Source organism: Aotus nancymaae, unplaced genomic scaffold (assembly GCF_030222135.1).
Source record: "Aotus nancymaae isolate 86718 unplaced genomic scaffold, 86718_ANA_hifiasm-v0.15.2.pri h1tg000041l, whole genome shotgun sequence".
In the NCBI taxonomy this organism is placed as follows: domain Eukaryota; kingdom Metazoa; phylum Chordata; class Mammalia; order Primates; family Aotidae; genus Aotus; species Aotus nancymaae.
Window position 1 is genome coordinate 40,691,832 of NW_026988455.1, and position 20,005 is coordinate 40,711,836.

At 40.8% G+C, this 20,005-nt stretch overlaps 2 protein-coding genes across 3 annotated transcripts in view; one reads left to right on the forward strand and one right to left on the reverse strand.

The window, feature by feature from the left end:
- TMC1 (transmembrane channel like 1) overlaps window positions 1-8,988 on the reverse strand; it is a 479,796-nt gene extending 470,808 nt beyond the window's left edge. The window contains exons 1-2 of the mRNA XM_064361646.1: window positions 8,912-8,988; window positions 7,444-7,511 (exon numbers count right to left, since the gene is read on the reverse strand). The gene's annotated coding sequence lies outside the window, so the exon portion shown is untranslated. The remainder of the gene's footprint in view (window positions 1-7,443; window positions 7,512-8,911) is intronic.
- A 629-nt stretch (window positions 8,989-9,617) lies between these two features.
- Window positions 9,618-19,782, forward strand: ZFAND5 (zinc finger AN1-type containing 5). Of its 2 annotated transcripts, none has more exons than XM_012453992.3 (6): window positions 9,618-9,692; window positions 13,556-13,715; window positions 14,126-14,237; window positions 14,832-14,935; window positions 17,177-17,302; window positions 18,140-19,782. In XM_012453992.3, the coding sequence occupies exons 2-6, from the start codon at window positions 13,565-13,567 to the stop codon at window positions 18,286-18,288; spliced, it is 642 nt and encodes a 213-aa protein (XP_012309415.1). In that variant the 5' UTR covers window positions 9,618-9,692; window positions 13,556-13,564; the 3' UTR covers window positions 18,289-19,782. The 2 variants fall into 2 exon arrangements, with proteins under 2 accessions (XP_012309415.1, XP_012309392.1); XM_012453969.2 differs by lacking the exon at window positions 9,618-9,692 and adding an exon at window positions 10,286-10,937.
- The last annotated feature ends 223 nt before the right edge of the window (window positions 19,783-20,005 follow it).

The window sequence follows — 20,005 nt, forward strand, 5'->3', positions numbered from 1 at the left end:
AGAAAGAGTATAAGGGAAAGAGAGAAAGAAAAGAAAGAGCGAAGCCAGGCCCAGTAGCTCATGCTTGTAATTCCAGCACTTTGGGAGGCCGAGGCAGGCAGATTACTTGAGGCCAGGAGTTCGAGACCAGCCTGGCCAACATGGTGAAACCCCGCTTCTAATAAAAATACAAAAATTAGCTGGGCGTGGTGGCGCATGTCTGTAATCCTAGCTACTCGGGAGGCTGAGCTGAGGCATGTGAATCGCTTGAACCCAGGAGGTGGAGGCTGCAGTGAGCTGAGATGGCACCATTGCACTCCAGTCTGGTGACAGAGCGAGACTCCATCTCAAAAAAAAAAAAAAAGAAATAGCAACACTGTTGAGTATGATCTCTCAGTAAGTCTTTTTAAAATAAAATTTGTTCACTGTTTTTAACCAATGGCATCTTTTTTTTTTTGCTTATATAGTTGCTCAGATAGCAACTATATGATTTTAAACATGTTACTTATCTCCTTGTGCCTCAGCTCTCCCTCTGTAAAAGAGGATGATCACCACTGCTTCAAAGAATTATTGTAAGAATTAGAGATAAGGCATAGAAAACACAAAGTAAGCACAAAATAAATACTAAACATTATTTGCACATAACTCATATAATTCCTTTAATCTTTACATAGTCACATTGCTTTATTGATTTTTATTTTCAAAATTAATTTACTGGCCAGGCATAGTGGCTCATGCCTGTAATTCCAGCACTTTGGGAGGCTGAGGCGTGTAGATCACGAGGTCAAGAGATCAAGATTATCCTGATCAACATGGTGAAACCCCACCTCTACAAAAAATACAAAAACTAGCTGGGCGTGGTGGCACATGCCTGTAGTCTCAGCTACTCAGAAGGCTGAGGCAGGAGAATTGATTGAACCCGGGAGGCGGAGTTTGCAGTGAACCAAGATTGTGCCACTGCACTCCAGCCTGGCAACAGAGCAAGACTCCATTTCAAAAAATATATATATTTACTATAAAATTCTGTTTTTTTAACATCTTTAAATATTCTATCTTAACTATAAGGTCAAGCAACTATAAAATAATGAAACTTAAAAAAAAAAAAAACATTAAATTAACCATAAATTTGCCTATTTGAATAAGCACTCAAAGAAATCAGTCTTATAATTGCCAGGGACTTTAGAAGTCACCTGGTTGAATCTAACTCCTATTGCAGGAATCCTTTATTTCGTGCTTTCCTCCTGAAGGCTGCTCAATACCTTAGCTTCTAAACCTCTTAGCTAGAAAAGGGTGGAGGAAGAGAAGTCTTTCTGAAAGGAAGAAACTGGACTAGAAGAGAAGCTCCAGTGCACCTGGGGTGTCAGTACCTCCTTCTATCAGACCCACTGCCCAGGGTAGTCTTCAGGTCTCCACAGGAAGCAATAAAGCAACCTGCTCTGCCTCTCTGATCTTGGGGAAAGCTGGAGGAGACTGATATGGGCCATCCTTCTATATCCAGTGAAAAGTACAAGAAAGCATTGGATTTCAGGGAAGTTGTTTCCCCCAAAGGATCAATATTCTTCAAAAACAATGATAAAGATGGATACCGAAGTTATTCTGAAGTTTCCCTGTGCCATTGTCAAGTACCTCATAGTCCACAGCTGCAGTCTAGCCCATAACCTAAGACTAATATTCTCGAATCTCCGAAATCTTCTGTGATGCCCACTGAACTCTACTCTTTAGTTCGCTGGACTCCTTCAATTGCATTCTTGAAGGCTTCAAAGACGTCACCTTCTGCTATATAATTAGGAAGTTCAAGGAAGCATTCTCTCTAGCATCAAAAGCTTCAGGAAATCCCAACAATTTAGGCTTAGCCTTAGACACAGTTCAGCGATAGTATTATTAAGACCTAACAATCTGTGATTTTTTTTCAAGTTTATATTATCCAAGCACTTAATAGACTTAATTTTTTTTAACTTTTTGGGGTGACGATCAAAGCTTATCTGAATCTGAGCGATCCCATTTATTTATCTATTTATTTGTTTTTAATAATAGACTTTAAAGAGTCATTTTAGGTTCACAGCAAAATTGAGAGAAAGGTAGAGATTTCCCATATACACCTGCCCCCATACACGCATGGCCTTCCCCATTATCAACACCCTATAGAATGGTATGTTTGTTACAACTGATGAACCTACACTGACCCATTATTATCACTCAAAGTCCATGGTTTAAAATAGGGTTCACTCTTGGTGTTGTACATTCTGTGATTCTGGATAAACTGATCGTGACATGCAGCCACCATTATAGTATCACACAGAGCAGTTTCTCTTCTATAAGAATCCTCTGTGCTCTGCATATTCATCCCTCTTTCCCCTCTATTCCCTGCCAATCACTTGATCTTTTTACTGTTTCCATAGTTTTGCCTTTTTCAGGATGCCATATAGTTGAAATTAATAGTATGTACTTTTCAGACTGGCTTCTTTCTGTTTTTTGTTTTTTGAGACAAGAGTCTCACTCTATTGCTAGGCTGGAGTGCAGTGGCAGGATCTCAGCTCACTGCAACCTCCACCTCCCAGGTTTAAGTGATTCTCCTGCCTCAGCCTCCTGAGTAGCTGGGACTACAAGCACCTGCCACCACTTCCAGTTAATTTTTGTATTTGCAGTAGAGACGAGGTTTCACCATATTGGACAGGATAGTATGAATTTCTTGACCTCATGATCCGCCTGCCTCGGCCTCCCAAAGTGCTGGGATTACAGGCATGAGCCACCGTGACCAGCCCTCAAACTGGCTTCTTACACTTATTAATATGCATTCAAGTTTTCCGTGTCTTTTCATGGCTTAATAAACTCATTTATTTTGGCACTGAATAATATTCTATTGTTTGGATGTACCAGTTTATTTCTCCATTCACCTACCGAAGGATATCTTGGTTGCTTTCAAGTTTTGGCAATTATGAATAAAGCTGCTATGAATATCTGTGTGCAGGTTTTTTTCTTTTTTTTGGACATGTCTTCAGGTCCTTTGGGTAAATACCAAGGAGTGTGATTGCTCGATCATATGGTAAGAATATGTTTAACCCTGTGAAAAATCAAACTACCTTCCAAAGTGGCTGTACCATTTTGTAGTTCTAACAACAATGAATAAGAGGTCCTGTTGCTCCACATCCTCACCCGTATTTGGTGTTGTTTGCATTCTGGATTTTGGCCATTCTAATAGATACATAGTGGTATCTCGTTGTTTTAATTTGCATTTCCCTGATGATATATAATGTGAAGCATCTTTCTATATGCTTATTTTCCATCTATACATCTCCTTTGGTGAAGCTAATGTTTTTATTTCTTTGTCCTGCTTCAGTTTATCACTTTTAATTTTTTAATAAAAAGAATTTTCCCTTACATTTATATGCTTCACATTTAGAGTTGATCATGATGTTGTAAATTATAGTACAAAAACAACTTAAATCAGGTATATACCAGTAACTGAAGCACTGGCTCTGAAATTCTTAGGTTCAAACTTTATCTTGTTTATTCTAGAGCCATTGATCTACATGGAATTAATATAAATTTGTATCTATTTCTAGATACTTAATTCACTACTCCCACTTACTCACTACCTAACAATAACAGTGGTTAGCTACACGTTTCTCTTCCAATGACAGCTGTTTTGCATAACTTTAGTATGAAAAAAAAAAAGGTTTTCTGGATTAAGTTGAAAAATGTATGTAAAAATTTAAAAATAGATACATCTTTTTCAGCTGGGTGTGGTGGCTCATGCCTGTAATCCCAGCACTTTGGGAGACTGAGGCAGGTGGATCACTTGAAGCCAGGAGTTCAAGAGTAGCTTGGCCAACATAGTGAAACCTGGTCTCTACTAAAAATACAAAAATTAGCCAAGCATGGTGGTGCATGCCTATAATCCCAGCTACTGGGGAGGCTGAGGTGTGAGAATCGCTCAAACCCGGGACAAGGAGGTTGGTTGCAGTGAGCTGAGACTGGTTGCAGTGAGCTGAGATCATGCCACTGCACTCCGGTCTGGATGACAGAATGAGACTCTGTCTCCAAATAAATAAATAAATAATAGCTACATCTTTGTAAGTGAAAAATTCATTAATAAATCATTTGTAAGCCAAGGAACGAGTACAGATACACATTCCTTTGAGTACTTAATTTGAATCTATGAAGGTGGGTAAAATCGCTCTGAGAGAGTATGAGCAGTGAAAAAACAAGCAGTGCTCAGGACCTAGACCTAAAAAATGTCAACATTTAGGAGACGGACAGATAAGCTGGAGCTAGCAAAAGGGACAGGAGTTGCCTGTTAGAGAGTGCTGGGAGAGGTGAGCGATACAGATGAGAATGGTTAACTTTTTAGGCTGGGGGCAGTGGCTTACACCTGTAATCACACCAATCTAGATTGCTTGAGCTCAGGAGTTCAAAACCAGCCTGGGCAACATGGTGAAACCCCATCTCTACCAAAAATACAAATAATTAGCTGGGCATGGTAGCATGTGTCTGTGTGGTCTCAGCTACTCCAGAGGCTAAGGTGGGAGGATTGCTTGAGCCTGGGAGGCAGAGGTTGCAGTGTGCAAGATCATGCCACTGCACGCCAGCTTGGGTGACAAAATGAGATTCCCTCTCAAAAAAAAAAAAAAGGTTAGCATTCTAATGGGAAATATAATTTTGAAATAAATTTAAAGGGGGAAGTGATCCTGAAGAGGCAATAGAACACAGCTGAAGAACAGAAGGCTGTACTCTCACTAGATATGACAATGGACAGGATATATAACTTTGCCCTGAGCCTCAGTCAGTCAACTCCTCCAGCAAAAGGAGAGATGATAACACTTACCTCTACAGGCTGCTATGAGAATTTATCAAATTAAAGCATTTGAATATACATTGTAAGTGGAAAAACATTACACAAACTTAAGAAACTTGCCTTGGCTCTCTGCTTAGAACTTACATTGCTCCAGGACAGAAGCCCAACCCTACCTACCTTTCTCATGCTAGTCTGCTGCCTGAATCCTGACCTCCCTAATGGTTTCTACCTTTTTCTCTGCTGACTGATAGGACCTTAGGGACAATTGCCCACTGCCTAAGCTTTATTCCAGCACAGTTGCTGGGGTCTAGCTGAATCACTGACACCATTACTGTCTTCCTGGCAAGTCCCCACCCCCATGAACCCAGGTTATGATATGCTCCAAAATATTATTTTTCTTTTCTTTTTTTTGAGTGAGAGTCTCGCTCTGTCACCCAGACTGGAGTGAAGTGGCACGCTCTCGGCTTACTGCAACCTATGCCTCCTAGGTTCAAGAGATTCTCATGCCTCAGCCTCCAGAGTAGGTGGAATTACAGGCACGCACCACCACACCCAGTTAATTTTATTTGTTTTGTTTTGTTTTGAGAGGGAGTCTTTCTCTGTCACCCAGGCTGGAGTGCAGTGGCATGATGTCGGCTCACTACAACCTCTGCCTCCCAGGTTCAAGCGATTCTCCTGCCTCAGTCTCCTAAGTAGCTGGGATTACAGGCACCCACCACCACGCCTGGCTAATTTTTGTTTGTTTTGAGACTGAGTCTCACTCTGTTGCCAAGGCTGGAGTGCAGTGGCATGATTTCAGCTCACTGCAACCTCTGCCTCCTGAGCTCAAGTGATTCTTCTGCCTAAGCCTCCTGAGTAACTGGGACTACAGGCATGTGCCCGCACCTGGCTAATTTTTGCATTTTTAGTAGAGACAGGTGTCACCATATTGGCCTGGTTTCGAACTCCTGACCTCGTGATCTGCCTGCCTCAGCCTCCCAAAGTGCTGGGGTTACTCAGGCGTGAGCAACCGCACCCGGCCACACCAAAGTTTTTAAGACCCTAGAAAAGGCTTTGTGCTTCACCAAGTTCTACTCAAGCACATACAGAAAATGAATAGTTACTCATGACAGAGTATTATAATAATGTCATAGAAGCAATTCTTGTCTCCATAATAGGAATTTATATGTCAAGATAAAATAACTTCAGGTCTTTTATATTTTACAGTGGACTAATAACTTATATTGCTTTTAAGGGATGTCAGTTTTCACTTTCTAAGAAATTTAATCACATTTGCTCTTCTCCCATCTTCATCCCCTTTCCAGTCCATCCCTAGATTACAAAGAAAAATGTAAGTGAAACTAATGACTTTACCTAAGTTCTTAAGCAGACTACCAGGTTACCTACTTTAAGGAAATATCCTGGCTCCTTTGGCCATGGGGATGGTTGGAACTCAGACCTGGATGAATTTCCAGGATTCGTTATGATGGGTTATATGCTCCCATAGCATTCTGTACTTTTCCTTCAAAATATTTACCAGTTCATAATTATATATTATATGATAATATATTTCTCCCCACATGACAGCAAGATCCATGAGAACAGGGTAACATCTATTTTTCACACAAATGTATATCCCAGCACCAAGTTCAGTGGGTGCCTGGAAAGTAGCAAATATGCAAAACTTTCTTTTTTTTTTTGAGACAGAGTCTCTCTCTGTCATCCCAGGCTGTAGTGAAGTGGCACAGTCTCGGCTCACTGCAAACTCCACCTCCCCGGCTCAACAATTCTTCTGCCTCAGCCTCCTGAGTAGCTGGGATTACAGGCACCTGCCACCCACTGACTAATTTTTGTATTTTTAGTAGAGACGGAGTTTCGCCATGTTGGCCAGGCTGGTCTCGAACTCCTGACCTCAGGTGACCCATCTGCCTGGGCCGCCCAAAGTGCTGGGATTACAGGTGTGAGCCACCACCTGTAATACCACATTTTGAGCACAACCAACTTTGCTCATTATCTTTTTTACAGAGGTTAGTTTCAGGCCAAAGTTGACCTTCCCTAATGACTACAGAGTAAAGCCCTTTGGCATGTTATATTAGAAGCATTCTATTATATATTTCGTGTTTAACAATTCAGTTTGTCTTTGGAGTCCAAGTGAAAATTTGAAATATAAGAAAACAAAAATAAAGCAAAAACCTTCTTAGAAGTATATCCCTTAATCTGTTACACCAGTAATATGAGACCATTTCTTTCTTTTTTTTTTTTCCTAAACCTTTCCCTTTCACAAGGTGTGAGCTATCTGAAAAAAAGAGGGGTTACCTGATGCCATGGTAGGGGTAAATCAGTGGTTTTCAATCTTGTGCATGCATCAGAATCACCTGGAGGGTTATTAAACCACAGATGGCTGTGCTAGCCCCCAGTTTGTGACTCCACAGGTTTGTTTTTGCGGCCTGAGAATTTGTATTTCTAATAAGTTACCAGGTGCTGCTGCTGCCGCTGGTCTGGAGACCACACTTTGAGAACCACTAGAAAATATCTGCTGAAAGGGAATCTTGCTATTTTTAGGTTCAATATCTGCAACAGTCTTGGCTGAAACAGTCTCAGAGAAAATTGTAAATGGGTGATAGAGAAGACGAATTATCAGAAGATGACAAATTATGGAATACACTTCAGTAATGAGCTTGCCTCGTTACCTTTATAGACTTTTTTTCGAGTATGCTTCTTCAGGAATTATCTTGTTTCACTCATTATAACTCCAATTCTAGAAGGCAAAAAAAAAAAAAATTCAAGTTATTTTTGTTCTCAATAATAATCACCTCCATTGCCTCCCTGCCCTTCAGTGCCCTGAGCAAGCTCTTTAGTCATTGTTCCTATATCTGTAGAAAGGGACATGATAATAGTACCTATCTCAGTGAATTGCTGTGAGGATTAAATGAGACTCTAAATGGAAAACAGTTGCACTGAAAATGGCCTGTCAATGGTAGCTACTATGTTTTTTACTAAATTATCTACTAATTTAAGGAAATAAATTTTAATGATCGTGGGACCAAGGACCCAAACTACTTAAATCTCTAATACATTAATTGATCACAGTAATAAGTCCGAATTTGTTCAAAATAAAAGGTTGTTATGCTCCATGTACTCTGCTAACTGTGGGGAGAACTGATTCGGCAATGTTGGTTCAAGGTATCAGCACAGTCTTCCCCCAAATACAGATTATAAATACGGATCACCTGAAGCGCAACACGAGCTCCGCCCGCTTCTCCCGACCAACAAAAACCGTATCCAGGAGAGAGGCGTAGGAATCTTTAATCACCCAGTGATTTTTTTGATTACGAACTTTGAGAAACACTAAAGGGACCTCTTCTCCATTCTATATGTGGCTAATATAAGCCCTAAACGTCATTTCTATGTATTCGTTAGATCATTGTTTACTAGAAAATTTGAGAAGTCCTTTCGGACTTACTAATTTTATTGAGTTGAACTGAAAGTCACTTGGATCAGTCAGTTGTAAATGGTTTGCGCTCTGAAAAGGTTCCCAGTGTTTCGAGGTAAGTCATCCTTTCACCCAGGGGGGGCCCGTTCCTCGTGCCTGAACTGCCCGCCCAGTACATCCCCCCTTGAACTTCCTCCCGCAAGCCTCCTCCTCCCGCTTCATCTGGGCCTCAGGTCTAGCTTGTTTTGTCCCTTCGCTGCACTTGAGTAGAACATTTGGTGCTTTCCCAGGACACGACGTTTTGCTGGAATGGTCAATTTCCAGGGATTTTACAGGCTGGCCAAAACAGTTTGTTCAGAACAGCGCCGCCGGGGCACTGGCAGCTCTGGGCGGCAACGCGTTTCCTCACCCCGCACAACCACTCGTGACCTTGGGCGAGCGAAGGCGCGCCGCCGGCCGCGTCAGGGCCACGCTCAGGCTGGACTTCGGAGCTGAAAATAGGGGTGGAGAGTGAAGAGGTTTACACAAACAGAAAAGACCTCGAAGCCATAAGGCGGTTCTCATTCTTTTCTGAGGGTGAATCCTTAAAATTCCTGGGGGAGGGAATGTCTGCCCAGGGTTGGAGACAAAGCGTGAGAACTAGGATGGCGAAAAACGGGCCTGAATGAGAAAATCCGAAGGAGGGAGGCTGAGGGCGGACAATTGGGTTAAAAATAGAAACGCACCCTCCTCAGGACCCGCTCTTTCCAGCTCCACCCAGAGGCCGAGCGCCAAACCAGTGCCTGGCTCCGCGAGAACGCACAGTGACCCGGCTCAGCCCCGCCTCCCGGACCTACTGACTGAGCGCCGGGGGCGTGGCCTCGGGCACTCGACGTCACCGCGCTCACCGCCGCCGCCGCCGCCGTCGCCGCCGTCGGGGTTTTCGCTGACGCACGGGTCCCGCCCCCTCTCCCTCTTTTCCCTCACATCCCGGGCACCGGGCGGCGAGCGCGTTAGTCGGCCGAGACGCGAAGCTGTGTGCATCTCCTACGCGGGCTTGTTCGCTCCCGGGAGCCGTGCAGCTTCCCCAGCGGTGGCAGAAGCGGCGTACAGCGCCATCAGCGGGCCCTTAACAGCCCCAGGTCTCGCGGCGCGCGCTCCGCTCCCCCTTGTCCGCCCAACCTGCTGCCTGTGGAGGCGCGAGGCGACGACGGGCGAGCGCCTAGTGAAGCGTTAGCCGCTGCGGCCTCCGGTCCTCCCTCCGCTCCTCCTCGCCGCCCCCCCGCGCTTCCCTCCTCCCACTTACCGAGCTCCGGCGGGTCCCGGCCACGCTCGTCGCTGCTGCAGGAACAAAGGAAGACCCCGCGGCGGCGGCGGCGGAGCCACCTCCGCCTGCGGCTCCGACCCGCTCCCGGCCCGCGGCGCCGGCACCAGGGCGCCCGGCTCAGCCTTCCCGGAGGCCTCGGCCCGGCCTCACCGTGCCGGCTTCGCGCGCGAGCCCGGCTTTCTCATTTGTGGCCCCGCAGGGTGAGTGGTACGGGGCTGGGGGCTGGAACCGGGTTCCTTGGGCCGGGCCGGGGGCGGGAGTGAGGGGACGGGGGCGCCGCGGGCCAACGGCGAACCCGGAGCAGGCCGCGGATGGCGGCGTCCGGGGGAGGGGAGCCTGCCCGCCCGCCAGCTCAGGAAGCACAAAGACGGAGGCGTCATCCTGTCGTCGTGGCCCGAGGCCTGGCTCCCCGCGTCCCTGGCTCGCTCCAGAGCACTGTCGGGAAACAATGCCCGGCGTGCAGCCTCTGCGGGGCTGGCCTCTAGGCCGCTCGCCTCCCGCCCGGCGGCAGCATCCGGCGTAGGCACCGGGACCCGGAGAAACAAAGAGGCCAAGGCGCCGGCCGCGCCCCCTGCCCGCTGCAAACCCCCCCTTCCCCCCGCCCCAGCGCTTTTCTCTCTGAAGAGCCGTTCGGGGTCGGGGATCGGCGTGGGGCCTGCGGGCGAAGGGCCGGCCGGGCCTGCCGAGCTGCTGTTCTGCATGACTCAGTGGTTTTCGGAGAGGGCCCTACTCGGCTTTCCTGAGTGGGGCCTTTGCTTGGAGGGGGATGGGGGAGCAGTGGGACCCGAACTTGTTCCAAAATCCATTGGAACATGGGGCCAGGGGTTCTCCGGCGTCGTGTTTTGGGTTTCTCGACGTCGCTGCATGTCTACCCTGAGATCCGTTTTCATGGAGGAAGTGGAGCACCTTCTCCTTTGTTCGGTGCATTTAGGCTGGTGAACGTAAAAATTTTTTGCTCGCTTTCCACGCACCTCGTGGAGCTGCGTTTTCGGGGAAGGGTCGGGCTATCTTTTATTGATTGAATGTCTATTAAGAATATAATCTATCATCCAATCCAAGGAGATACTAAGGTAAAGGAACATGTAGGTCACACGTCCCCGTTCTTAAACCTAGGATTTAGATACAGACGCCTAAAAACATAAACGAATTCTATTTTACTCCTTATTAGGATTTTTTAAGTAGGATTTCTTAACTCAATTGGTAAAAATATTGCAATTTTATCTTTAAAGATTTTTCTTAAAATGTTTCCCCTCGCCTCCTAAAAAATTAAGGATTCGTTGTAGTTCTCTCCTGTTTTCTATCTCCCAGGCCCTGAAAAGGAGCCTTTAAAAGTCAATCCTCCTCCATTTGGCAAACAGGAAGCTGAAATCTGGAAAGTAAGGACTTGCCCAAGGTCACTGGCTTAGTGGCAGACTAGAGACTTGAACTCAGGTCTCAATTCCCAGGTGAGTGGGAATTCATGCCGTCTCATAACATCTTGTGCACCTGGAAGAACTATATTCCATGGGTGTAAAACCTCTTTGTTCAGAATTGGAATTGGTGAATTTTTCAGTTACACTCAGGCTTTTTTTTTTTTAAGCTGTGAGTTAGAGGAAGACATAAACTTTATAAAATGTGCGTTTTAGCTATACCTGATAGAGCTGACACGTGCATGCTTAAGTTTCTAATTACTTAAAGGTGATAAATAGTAATGGCATTTTTTAAAAAAAATACGAGAAGAGAAGATGCAATACCTAATGGGAACACACATCCTCCACTTCATCCTCCAAATGATTGCCACTAAATGAGGATTCTTTCTTACGCTCTCTCCACTGTGCCTAGTATTTTATAAACAACCTTGGCCATTTTAGCTTTGAGTGATTTTTATGCCTTCATCTTCTAGATTGAGATTGTTCTGTAGTTTTTCCTCATTAGGAAAAAAACTAGCAGCCTTTGTTGTTTTCTTATGTTAGATATATGAACGCTGCATCCTTAGTTCTTGGGGTTGTGTAGGAGTTGGCAGGCTTTGAGATATAAATAGAAGCTGATTTCAGAGGCCCCTGTTGACTAGGCTTTATGTGAGAGCCTCCATCCAGCTCGGCTTGTCACATTGCAGCCTTGTGACAGGCTGAAGCGCCCTCCCATGTGATCTAAGCTTCTGAGAAATATTAAAGCAAGCTGTGCACATGTGATGGCATTTAAAAGCTGACTTTCCAGGGGAAAAAAAACCTAAAAGATGGGAACCCATGTAGAAGACTCTTATGTCATGGTGCCCCTTGTGCGTCTCGCAATTGAAGGTTATTTATAATGAAATGAAGGTAGACATGTTCTCCGAAGGGAAGGTGGAATAGTTTATGTCCAAAGTGTGTGAAATCTTTAAATGGAGTATCCTCCATTTTATTTATCTAAAAGATTTTAACAGTCATTAAAATTACATATGTAGGTTGATTATTTGGTCTTAAACTTAAGGCAGTTTGTTTTTAAAGCCAATGTCAGATGACAGTGGACATTAGTGTAGAAAATGTGAGCTGGCATACTTAAACTGGTTTTAAGGAATGACCCAACTTTTATGCATAGGGCAAAGATTCACACATTTTGTGCATGGCAGGCATGCAAATATATACATATTTATCTTTTGAAAGCATTTTTTGCCCCTGTCATACTCAACATTTAAAAACCCAGCTGAAAGTGTTTATTAATAAACTTCCTAAGTGATGTTGAAATGTTTACACTACCCTGCTCCAAAATGAGTCAGCTAAATTCCACTTACTATTTAAGGAGACAGTGTCAACTAAATTAATACTATTGTTCAAAGTAGGTAATAACTCACTGAAAAGTGTATTCTAGTATGTAGTAGTTGGGAAAAATGACTGTGACCACAAGTCACAGCACACAAATTTCCCTTTAATCACATGCTCTCAAATATGCTTTTTGTACCCTTATACATATTTAAGATGATATGAAAACCCTTCACAACTTTATTGTAAAATAAATTTTCTTGAATATTTAATTTCTCTCACCCAGAGGAAAACTTAATAATTTAACACAGCATTTTAACAAGACTTTTAGAAAAGCAAACCCTTGCTTGCTTTCAAACAAATGCTTGCTATGTAAAGCTTTTTCTGGTAACCTAGCACTGAATATTAACCTAGCAATACTAAAGAGTTGTGTATTTATATTGCCTTACTTTACTATATTGAATTTGAGCTTGGAACAGTTTTATTATTTTCTGGTATGAGGAAGACAAGCACTTGTTAAAAATTAATAGTGCCTTTGGCTGAGAAATTTGGTTCATAATTTATACATTGCAGGTTCCTAGGCACTGGCTTTAAAGTACTCTGAAACAGATTTTCACACCTCAAATGGACAACATGAAAGGAGTTTCATAAACCAGCTGACCCTAAATTCTTAAACTTTACTTGTTGGTGCCAAGGTGGCAGGAAGAGCTACCAGCTTTGTTTTCAGCCTTATATAAAGATGTTTCAGCATTTAAAAAGTACAGATGCCCTGCCTCAGCAGAAATGCCAAATTACTGATGAAGCCCAGATATGTATAGGTGTTAGTTTTAAGAAAGCTTTATTCATCCAGTTTACAGAACTACCTATAAATATCAAGAGTCAGTGATGAATTGTGATTAGCCAACTAAGTAAAAACATCATTTGAAATGGTCTACCTGTAGTGCAGGAGAGTCAAAAGTAACCAAAGAATAAAATATACCAATTTCCCAAATTGATTAAAACATAACCCTGAGATCTAGCAGACCTTTTCATAAATTGAAAGCAAGAATAGTGACAGGTAAAAATATCTTGATAATGATAGAATTTCTTTTTAGGTTTTTTGGTCTGGTTTGGTTTTGTGTTTTTTGTTTTTTTGGGGGGTTTTTTGGCACTAAAACAGTTAGCTTTTATAAAGGCAACAAAATATTGGTAATTATCTCTGCCTACTCTTTTTAATGATTAACAGAATTTCGGCTTTTGTAAAACTTGTGTAGAAATGGTAAAAAAAAAAAAAAAGGTATACTGATGATTATATCAGACTGTATTTTGGTGATATGCTAATTTCTGAAATTTTGTTTCATCTATAGCAGGAAAATATGGCTCAGGAGACTAACCAGACCCCAGGGCCCATGCTGTGTAGCACAGGATGTGGCTTTTATGGAAATCCTAGGACAAATGGAATGTGTTCAGTTTGCTACAAAGAACATCTTCAGAGACAGCAGAATAGTGGCAGAATGAGCCCAATGGGTAAGTTGTTTTCAAGGAAAAACACATTTGAAGAACTGGTGGACAGAAAATATAGAACCAAAAATTGGGGCTGAGAATGCTGAAAGCCCATGGAGAGAACACTTAACAAGAGCTTGAAATTAAAGCAACAGCCCAAGTACTTGATGTGACTAATCAGGAATGAATATCTCTACAAGCATCTTCTAGCTTTTCAGTTTTCTTTTTTTGATGTTTTTCTGTTTCACACTTGTGTTCATTGGATATGACTTTTTAATATTTTGTGTTTGGATACTCAAGTGTAGGATTACAGCACAGTGGATGCTTATATCACTAACCTAATTAAATGCAAGTATTCATTACTTACTAAGTCTTGATACTAAGTGAGTTTTTGTAGTGTCCATTGGTTCCTTACAAGTCCTTTTTTTAAATAGGGACAGCTAGTGGTTCCAACAGTCCTACCTCAGATTCTGCATCTGTACAAAGAGCAGACACTAGCTTAAACAACTGTGAAGGTGCTGCTGGCAGCACATCTGAAAAATCAAGGTAAGATTGAACATTTCAGAGTTTTTATAATATTACAAAGAGGAAACTAAGATGTCTGTACTAGTCCAATAATAAAAATGTTAATATGTCAGATATTCTTGGTTTTGCATTGTTGCATAATCGAGGATTTCAGTGTCTGACTTAAGTCATTGAGTAAAGATGTATATTAGAACGGACTCCCTAATCCCCTCGAGGATTCTGTGTTGGAAATGCTGTGCTTTTTTTATTTCTTTGTAATTGAGGTTTAGGGGTTGTCGAGTGAGACTATGGACTATATCATTGGACCAAACAAGGTATTTTGGCAGAGCTGCCCTTTTTGCTCTTAAACAAGTTACAGGCACAGCTAAAAATTCCTAGTTAGTTTTAGAATATGGCAACCAATACAAAATGCAGCCCCGAGTTGATGAGCCATTTATCAAACTTTTTTCTCAACCATTTATGCTGGGCATCCAGTATTTTTTTAAATTTTAGGTTTTCTAGCTCCATTTGCTCATGTTGGAAATATTATGTAATTTAAAGTTGAACTGACAACTATTCATTATCTCAAGAAGTACCCTTAACACCTTTAAAAATTGTTTGCTTGAACTCAAATAGAAATGTGCCTGTGGCTGCCTTGCCTGTAACTCAGCAAATGACAGAAATGAGCATTTCAAGAGAGGACAAAATAACTACCCCGAAAACAGAGGTGTCAGAGCCAGGTATGCTTTTCATTTAATATTTGTTCAGTTCTGAATTTGATAGTGCAAGTAATGGTTGGTGGAGATATTCTTTCCTTCTTATTGAAGGACCAAAGAGGAAGGAGAGCTATAAAATACAGGCCAAACAAAGAACTGCTATCTTTAAAAGTTTTTTGATGTGTAAAATAGTCATTCTGTTTATTCTTAATTTCTTCTCTGTTCATCCCCTGCATTACCCTCATGTGCATAATGGGCAGAGTCTGTAATCTGGAGATGGGATGTGTTAAGAACTTGATGAAGTGAAATATCAAGATCATAAAGGATAATTTTATGATCAAAAGCAGTAATATTCAGTTTTGATATTGTCAGTGTTGTAGAAAACTTTAAACAACATACTGAACATTAAAACTTATTTGAAGAAGTGCAGTATTCCTATCGTATATTGTGTGGGAGTTTAAAACTCAGTGTGAAAAGACATTTTGTTTTTCATGACATTTGGTAAGTTTGGAGACTTTGCTTACATAGAACAACCAGAAGCACCCTAATGGTGCAAGAAGACTGACTTGAATTACCTGTACTAGGCCCTAGAACAGATTTCTGTACTTTATGTAGTGCACGTCTTTGATCAATTTGTTCTTTTTTGGCAGAGTGCTAATTAAATGCAATATAAAACTTGTGAAAAAATAGTGTCAGTGGTTATACAATCTGCTTTGGAGGCTTGCTTTTGCTAACAGCAGTCAAGTTTGTTTATTGTATTAATCTTACAATGTTAAGGCCAAATTCTTAAGTTTGGCAGGTAAATCTATATTTGGTATTTTGAAATGAGCTCCATCCTTAAAACTGACCACATTAGTGTTCCCATGATGCCTTTTTTTTTTTTTTTTTTTTTTTTTAAATACTCAGACCTTGGAAGAATAGTCTTGGGTTAGAGCTGTAGCTAGTATGTATTTATTACTTAGTAGGCATTTTGTGGTTTACTGCTATTTGCCTTTTCTGTATAATTTTCTTCTTACTCCCCCTTCTTCCCTTGTCTCAAGAGCCATAGTTCATTTTCAGGTGTGGCCAAAGAAATGACTGACACCCTCTCTCTACCCCATACAACTATTCCCATAGATTATTCTTTATCCTCATGACATCTGGAAAAACATTAGTGTTGTCACAGTAGAAGTAGGTAGAACTTTATTCTTTTAGTCTAATTAATATTAGGCTATTTGTCCTAGTAGATACATTGCTAATGCAATTAAATTATAAATTTGGGCAGAGTTTTAGAGTAAATTGCCATTAAACCAATCAGCTTGCTGTAGGAGCTAATAGCATTGGTGCTGGCATAGTTGGGCAGTAATTTCAGCATTGGCATACATAAAGTTGCTATTTTTATGGTTTGGATTAATGTTAAAACCCGAGTTTATAGTGTTTCAGGTGTAGTTATACTAAGTAAGTATATGTAAATTTTGATATTTTGTTTTAAATAGTGGCAATGTGGGCTTCATTCAGTACAGTAATCTATTTTTTGTTCATTGTGAGAAATTTTATTGATGTCATGTACACTGAAACTTAAAGCCCTTTTAGGTGGAGAAATGGTGGTGGTAGATGCTAACTCTAACTGTCCAAAAAGATTCTTGTTCTGCCTGTGGAATCCTTGATAGTTTAAAATCAGAACTTCTCAAGTAGTTTCTAAACACTGTGCTGATCTTTTTTAAAAAACAAGCTTTAAAAAAAATCAAGTCTTCCTATAATGTTTAGTGCACCTTTGAAAATGGCAAAATGATTGTTTTGGAATTTTTGGATCTGACATTGATTTAGGGATTAATCGTTTGGGTTTTGTCAAAATTTGCTGTTTATATCTACAGATTTTTTTTTCTATAAGCAAAAAATTCAAAATGATTTATAGCCAGCTGCTTCAAAGTTGGCTACCCTTATTTACTGAGATGTAATGAATTTGAACTGCCCTGATTGAGAAGTTTGCATTTAGGAAATTACAATGTGGAAAAACTGAGCATATGATTAACATCTCCCAGCTCTTTAAAGCAGAATTAGGATTTTGTTTTTAGTACTGTCTGTTAAGAGTGTGTTAAAGGAATTTCTTGAGTGAGTGATCATTTTACAAAATTAGAGAAGCAAAGTATGGTGATTGGCAGGAATTTCTCGATTTGAAAGGTTCTCATGTTAAAGTATTTTCAAGGAATGCTTCTTAAATACTTCCTTTTTTGACTTAAAACGTTAGCCAGCGAATGCTTGACAAATTTTTTTTGTCCTTTTCAGTTGTCACTCAGCCCAGTCCATCAGTTTCTCAGCCCAGTACTTCTCAGAGTGAAGAAAAAGCTCCTGAATTGCCCAAACCAAAGAAAAACAGATGTTTCATGTGCAGAAAGAAAGTTGGTCTTACAGGTATTACAAAATATAAGACAATGTGTATTTTACTTCCTGCAGTTAAGAAGGAGCTCTTGGTCACTCCCTAAGAGACTGATTGGTCTTACACATTTAAAAAAATGCCTGGCTAGCTGTAGTTTAGGAAAGGTGGGGAAGGTGGTATTGGAGTGGAAAGAAGTTGGATTTAATTTCCATCTGTCTCCTAATCATATGAAATGTTTTAACTCACACCCTCCTATTTTCTTTTATTAGATTGATAAAAAGTTTTTATATACCTAGGGAAAATGTTGGTGACATTGCCACCAGCTTTGAGCTATGCACAGAATGTTCTGAGTGCTTTTTTTTCTTGTCCCTTTTAAATCTCAGACCTTGATGGTTGTTTTCACTTGAGGAAACATTACCCACTTAACATAAGGTAGTACTATGTTTTGAATCCAGGTCAGCCTAACTCCAGAGCCTGTGTAAATTTTATCCTACTTTGCATCTACAGGAGTTAATAGAGGGAGAGCACCTGGTAGAAATTAGCTGGCAGATAGCCCATTTTGTTTTCTCCACATGGTTTGGCTTACCAGACACTTCCCTGTTGCCCTTGCAAGGGAAGACTGAACATAGTTATTTGAATTTCTCACCATGTCAAAGGAAGTTAAAAGTTCCTTTTCCAGTGTAAAGTGATAGACTCTTTTCAAGAGTTGACTGTATCTTATCACCAGAAAGTAGAAGAAAAGAGTTCACTGTCTTTTATGTTGCAAAGCACTGAAAACCTGGTTCCCTTTCTATAGTGACTAAGCTTTTTTTTTTTTTTTTTTTCTTTTAATTGCCTCACGTTCTCAAGTGACTGCTTCTTTGTTTGTTCAGGGTTTGACTGCCGATGTGGAAATTTGTTTTGTGGACTTCACCGTTACTCTGACAAGCACAACTGTCCATATGATTACAAAGCAGAAGCTGCAGCAAAAATCAGAAAAGAGAATCCAGTTGTTGTGGCTGAAAAAATTCAGAGAATATAAATTACTACTTGCGAAGAGACTGAAACTTTGTTTTTATTTTAATATATCGTAGGAAAACATTAAAGAGCAGATGCATGGCCATTTTTCTTTGATGTTCTCCAGAGTTTTACTTTACACTTGTCTGTCTTATAATTGATATTTTAGGATGTTTGGGTGTTTGTTACAGGCAGAATTGGATAGATACAGCCCTACAAAATGTATATGCCCTCCCCTGAATAAAATTGGATGAAAATCTGCACAGCAAAGTGAAATACACAGATAATAGGAACAAAATATAGTTCCCATGTGCCAAACAAAATAAATGAAATCTCTGCATGTTTGCAGCATATCTGCCTTTTGGGAATGTAATCAAGGTATAATCTTTGGCTAGTGTTATGTGCCTGTATTTTTTTAAAATGGTACACCAGAAAAGGACTGGCAGTCTACTTCTACCATAGTTAAACTTCACCCTCTTAATTTCACAACATGTTCTTTGGAAGCAGGAAGAAAAGCTTATAAAGAGGATCAGACCTTCCCGTGAAACCAGTATTTGGCGCCATATATAAGTCCAGTTAAATTGGTCATCTAAAGCTGTCAAATAAGACATTCTGTGAAAGGTAAACATCGAAACTGCTTATAAGTAAAACCATCAAGCCAACAACAGGGTCTTGAGATAATCTTTGAAGCTTATTGTGCTGCCCTGCACCAGAAGATGTCTGCATTACTCATTGCTAAAAATGTGTAGCACAGAACTGCACTAGGATTAATTTGTTTACAAGAAGAAATTTAAACTCTACGTTTGGTTTTCACATACAGCAGCTCTATTGAATAACATGCATCTGAATTTTAAGTTGCAAAGGTATCTGAATAGTTAATTTTTCATGTGCATCTTTTGTCGAATGTTTTGGTTCAAGAAAGAATGTTTAAAGCCTTTTAAAAGACTTCAGTTCTTAATGTAACTGTACCCTTCTGCATGGAAAATCATAACCAACATGGCTGCAGTAGACTTCTTAGTGGTATCCAGCACCACTTGCAGAGGGCTGCTTTATCATATTGTACTTGGGTGTAGGACTCTAGTGTTCTTGGGTGTATTGCATGGGCTGCATTATCTACAGCATTGTACAATAACAACTAGAAAAGGCAGTATACTTCACTGATGCTTGTCTGGTAATACCACTTCTGTGTTATAATGGAAGGTTTTTTGTGATGTATGAAACTTGTGTTTTTTATATATAAATGAGTATAGTTAGTGTTGTGGTAATGCCTGTTTTCATCTGTAAATAGTTAAGTATGTACACGAGGCACTACTTCTGATTTATTGCAGTGTTCAGTCCTAGTTTTTACTTTTATTCTTAAAGCATTCAGTTTTGCTTTCAATTTTATGTACCTTAGTTCTGAGTTAGACCTGCAGATGTGTACAGATAGTTCATATTTATGTATTGCACATAGTCATGCTATTCAGCATTGATGCTATATTGTATTATGTAAATAATAAAAGCCATGTACAGAGGGAAACTTCACTTTGTTCATTGGGTTTTTAAGCCCCAGTTAGAACCCTAAAGGGGGGAAATTAGAAAATGTTATTTTGCATGGCTATACTGTAATTTTTTCCTTTGCCATCCCTGAACTTATTCAAGTGATAACCAAGAGATATTTGAAGCATTTTCAGGTATGATACCTGATAAGGCAGTTTATTTTTTAAGAATTCAATAGGCACCTTTGGGATCAAAACGATTTT

What these genes read in the sequence shown, in the direction of transcription:
- ZFAND5 (XM_012453992.3), top strand. Translation starts at nt 13,565, where the DNA reads ATGGCTCAGGAGACTAACCAGACCCCAGGGCCCATGCTGTGTAGCACA. An exon ending in AGCACATCTGAAAAATCAAG is followed by an intron (nt 14,238 to 14,831) that starts GTAAGATTGAAC and finishes GAACTCAAATAG; the next exon opens with AAATGTGCCTGTGGCTGCCT. An exon ending in AAAGAAAGTTGGTCTTACAG is followed by an intron (nt 17,303 to 18,139) that starts GTATTACAAAAT and finishes TTGTTTGTTCAG; the next exon opens with GGTTTGACTGCCGATGTGGA.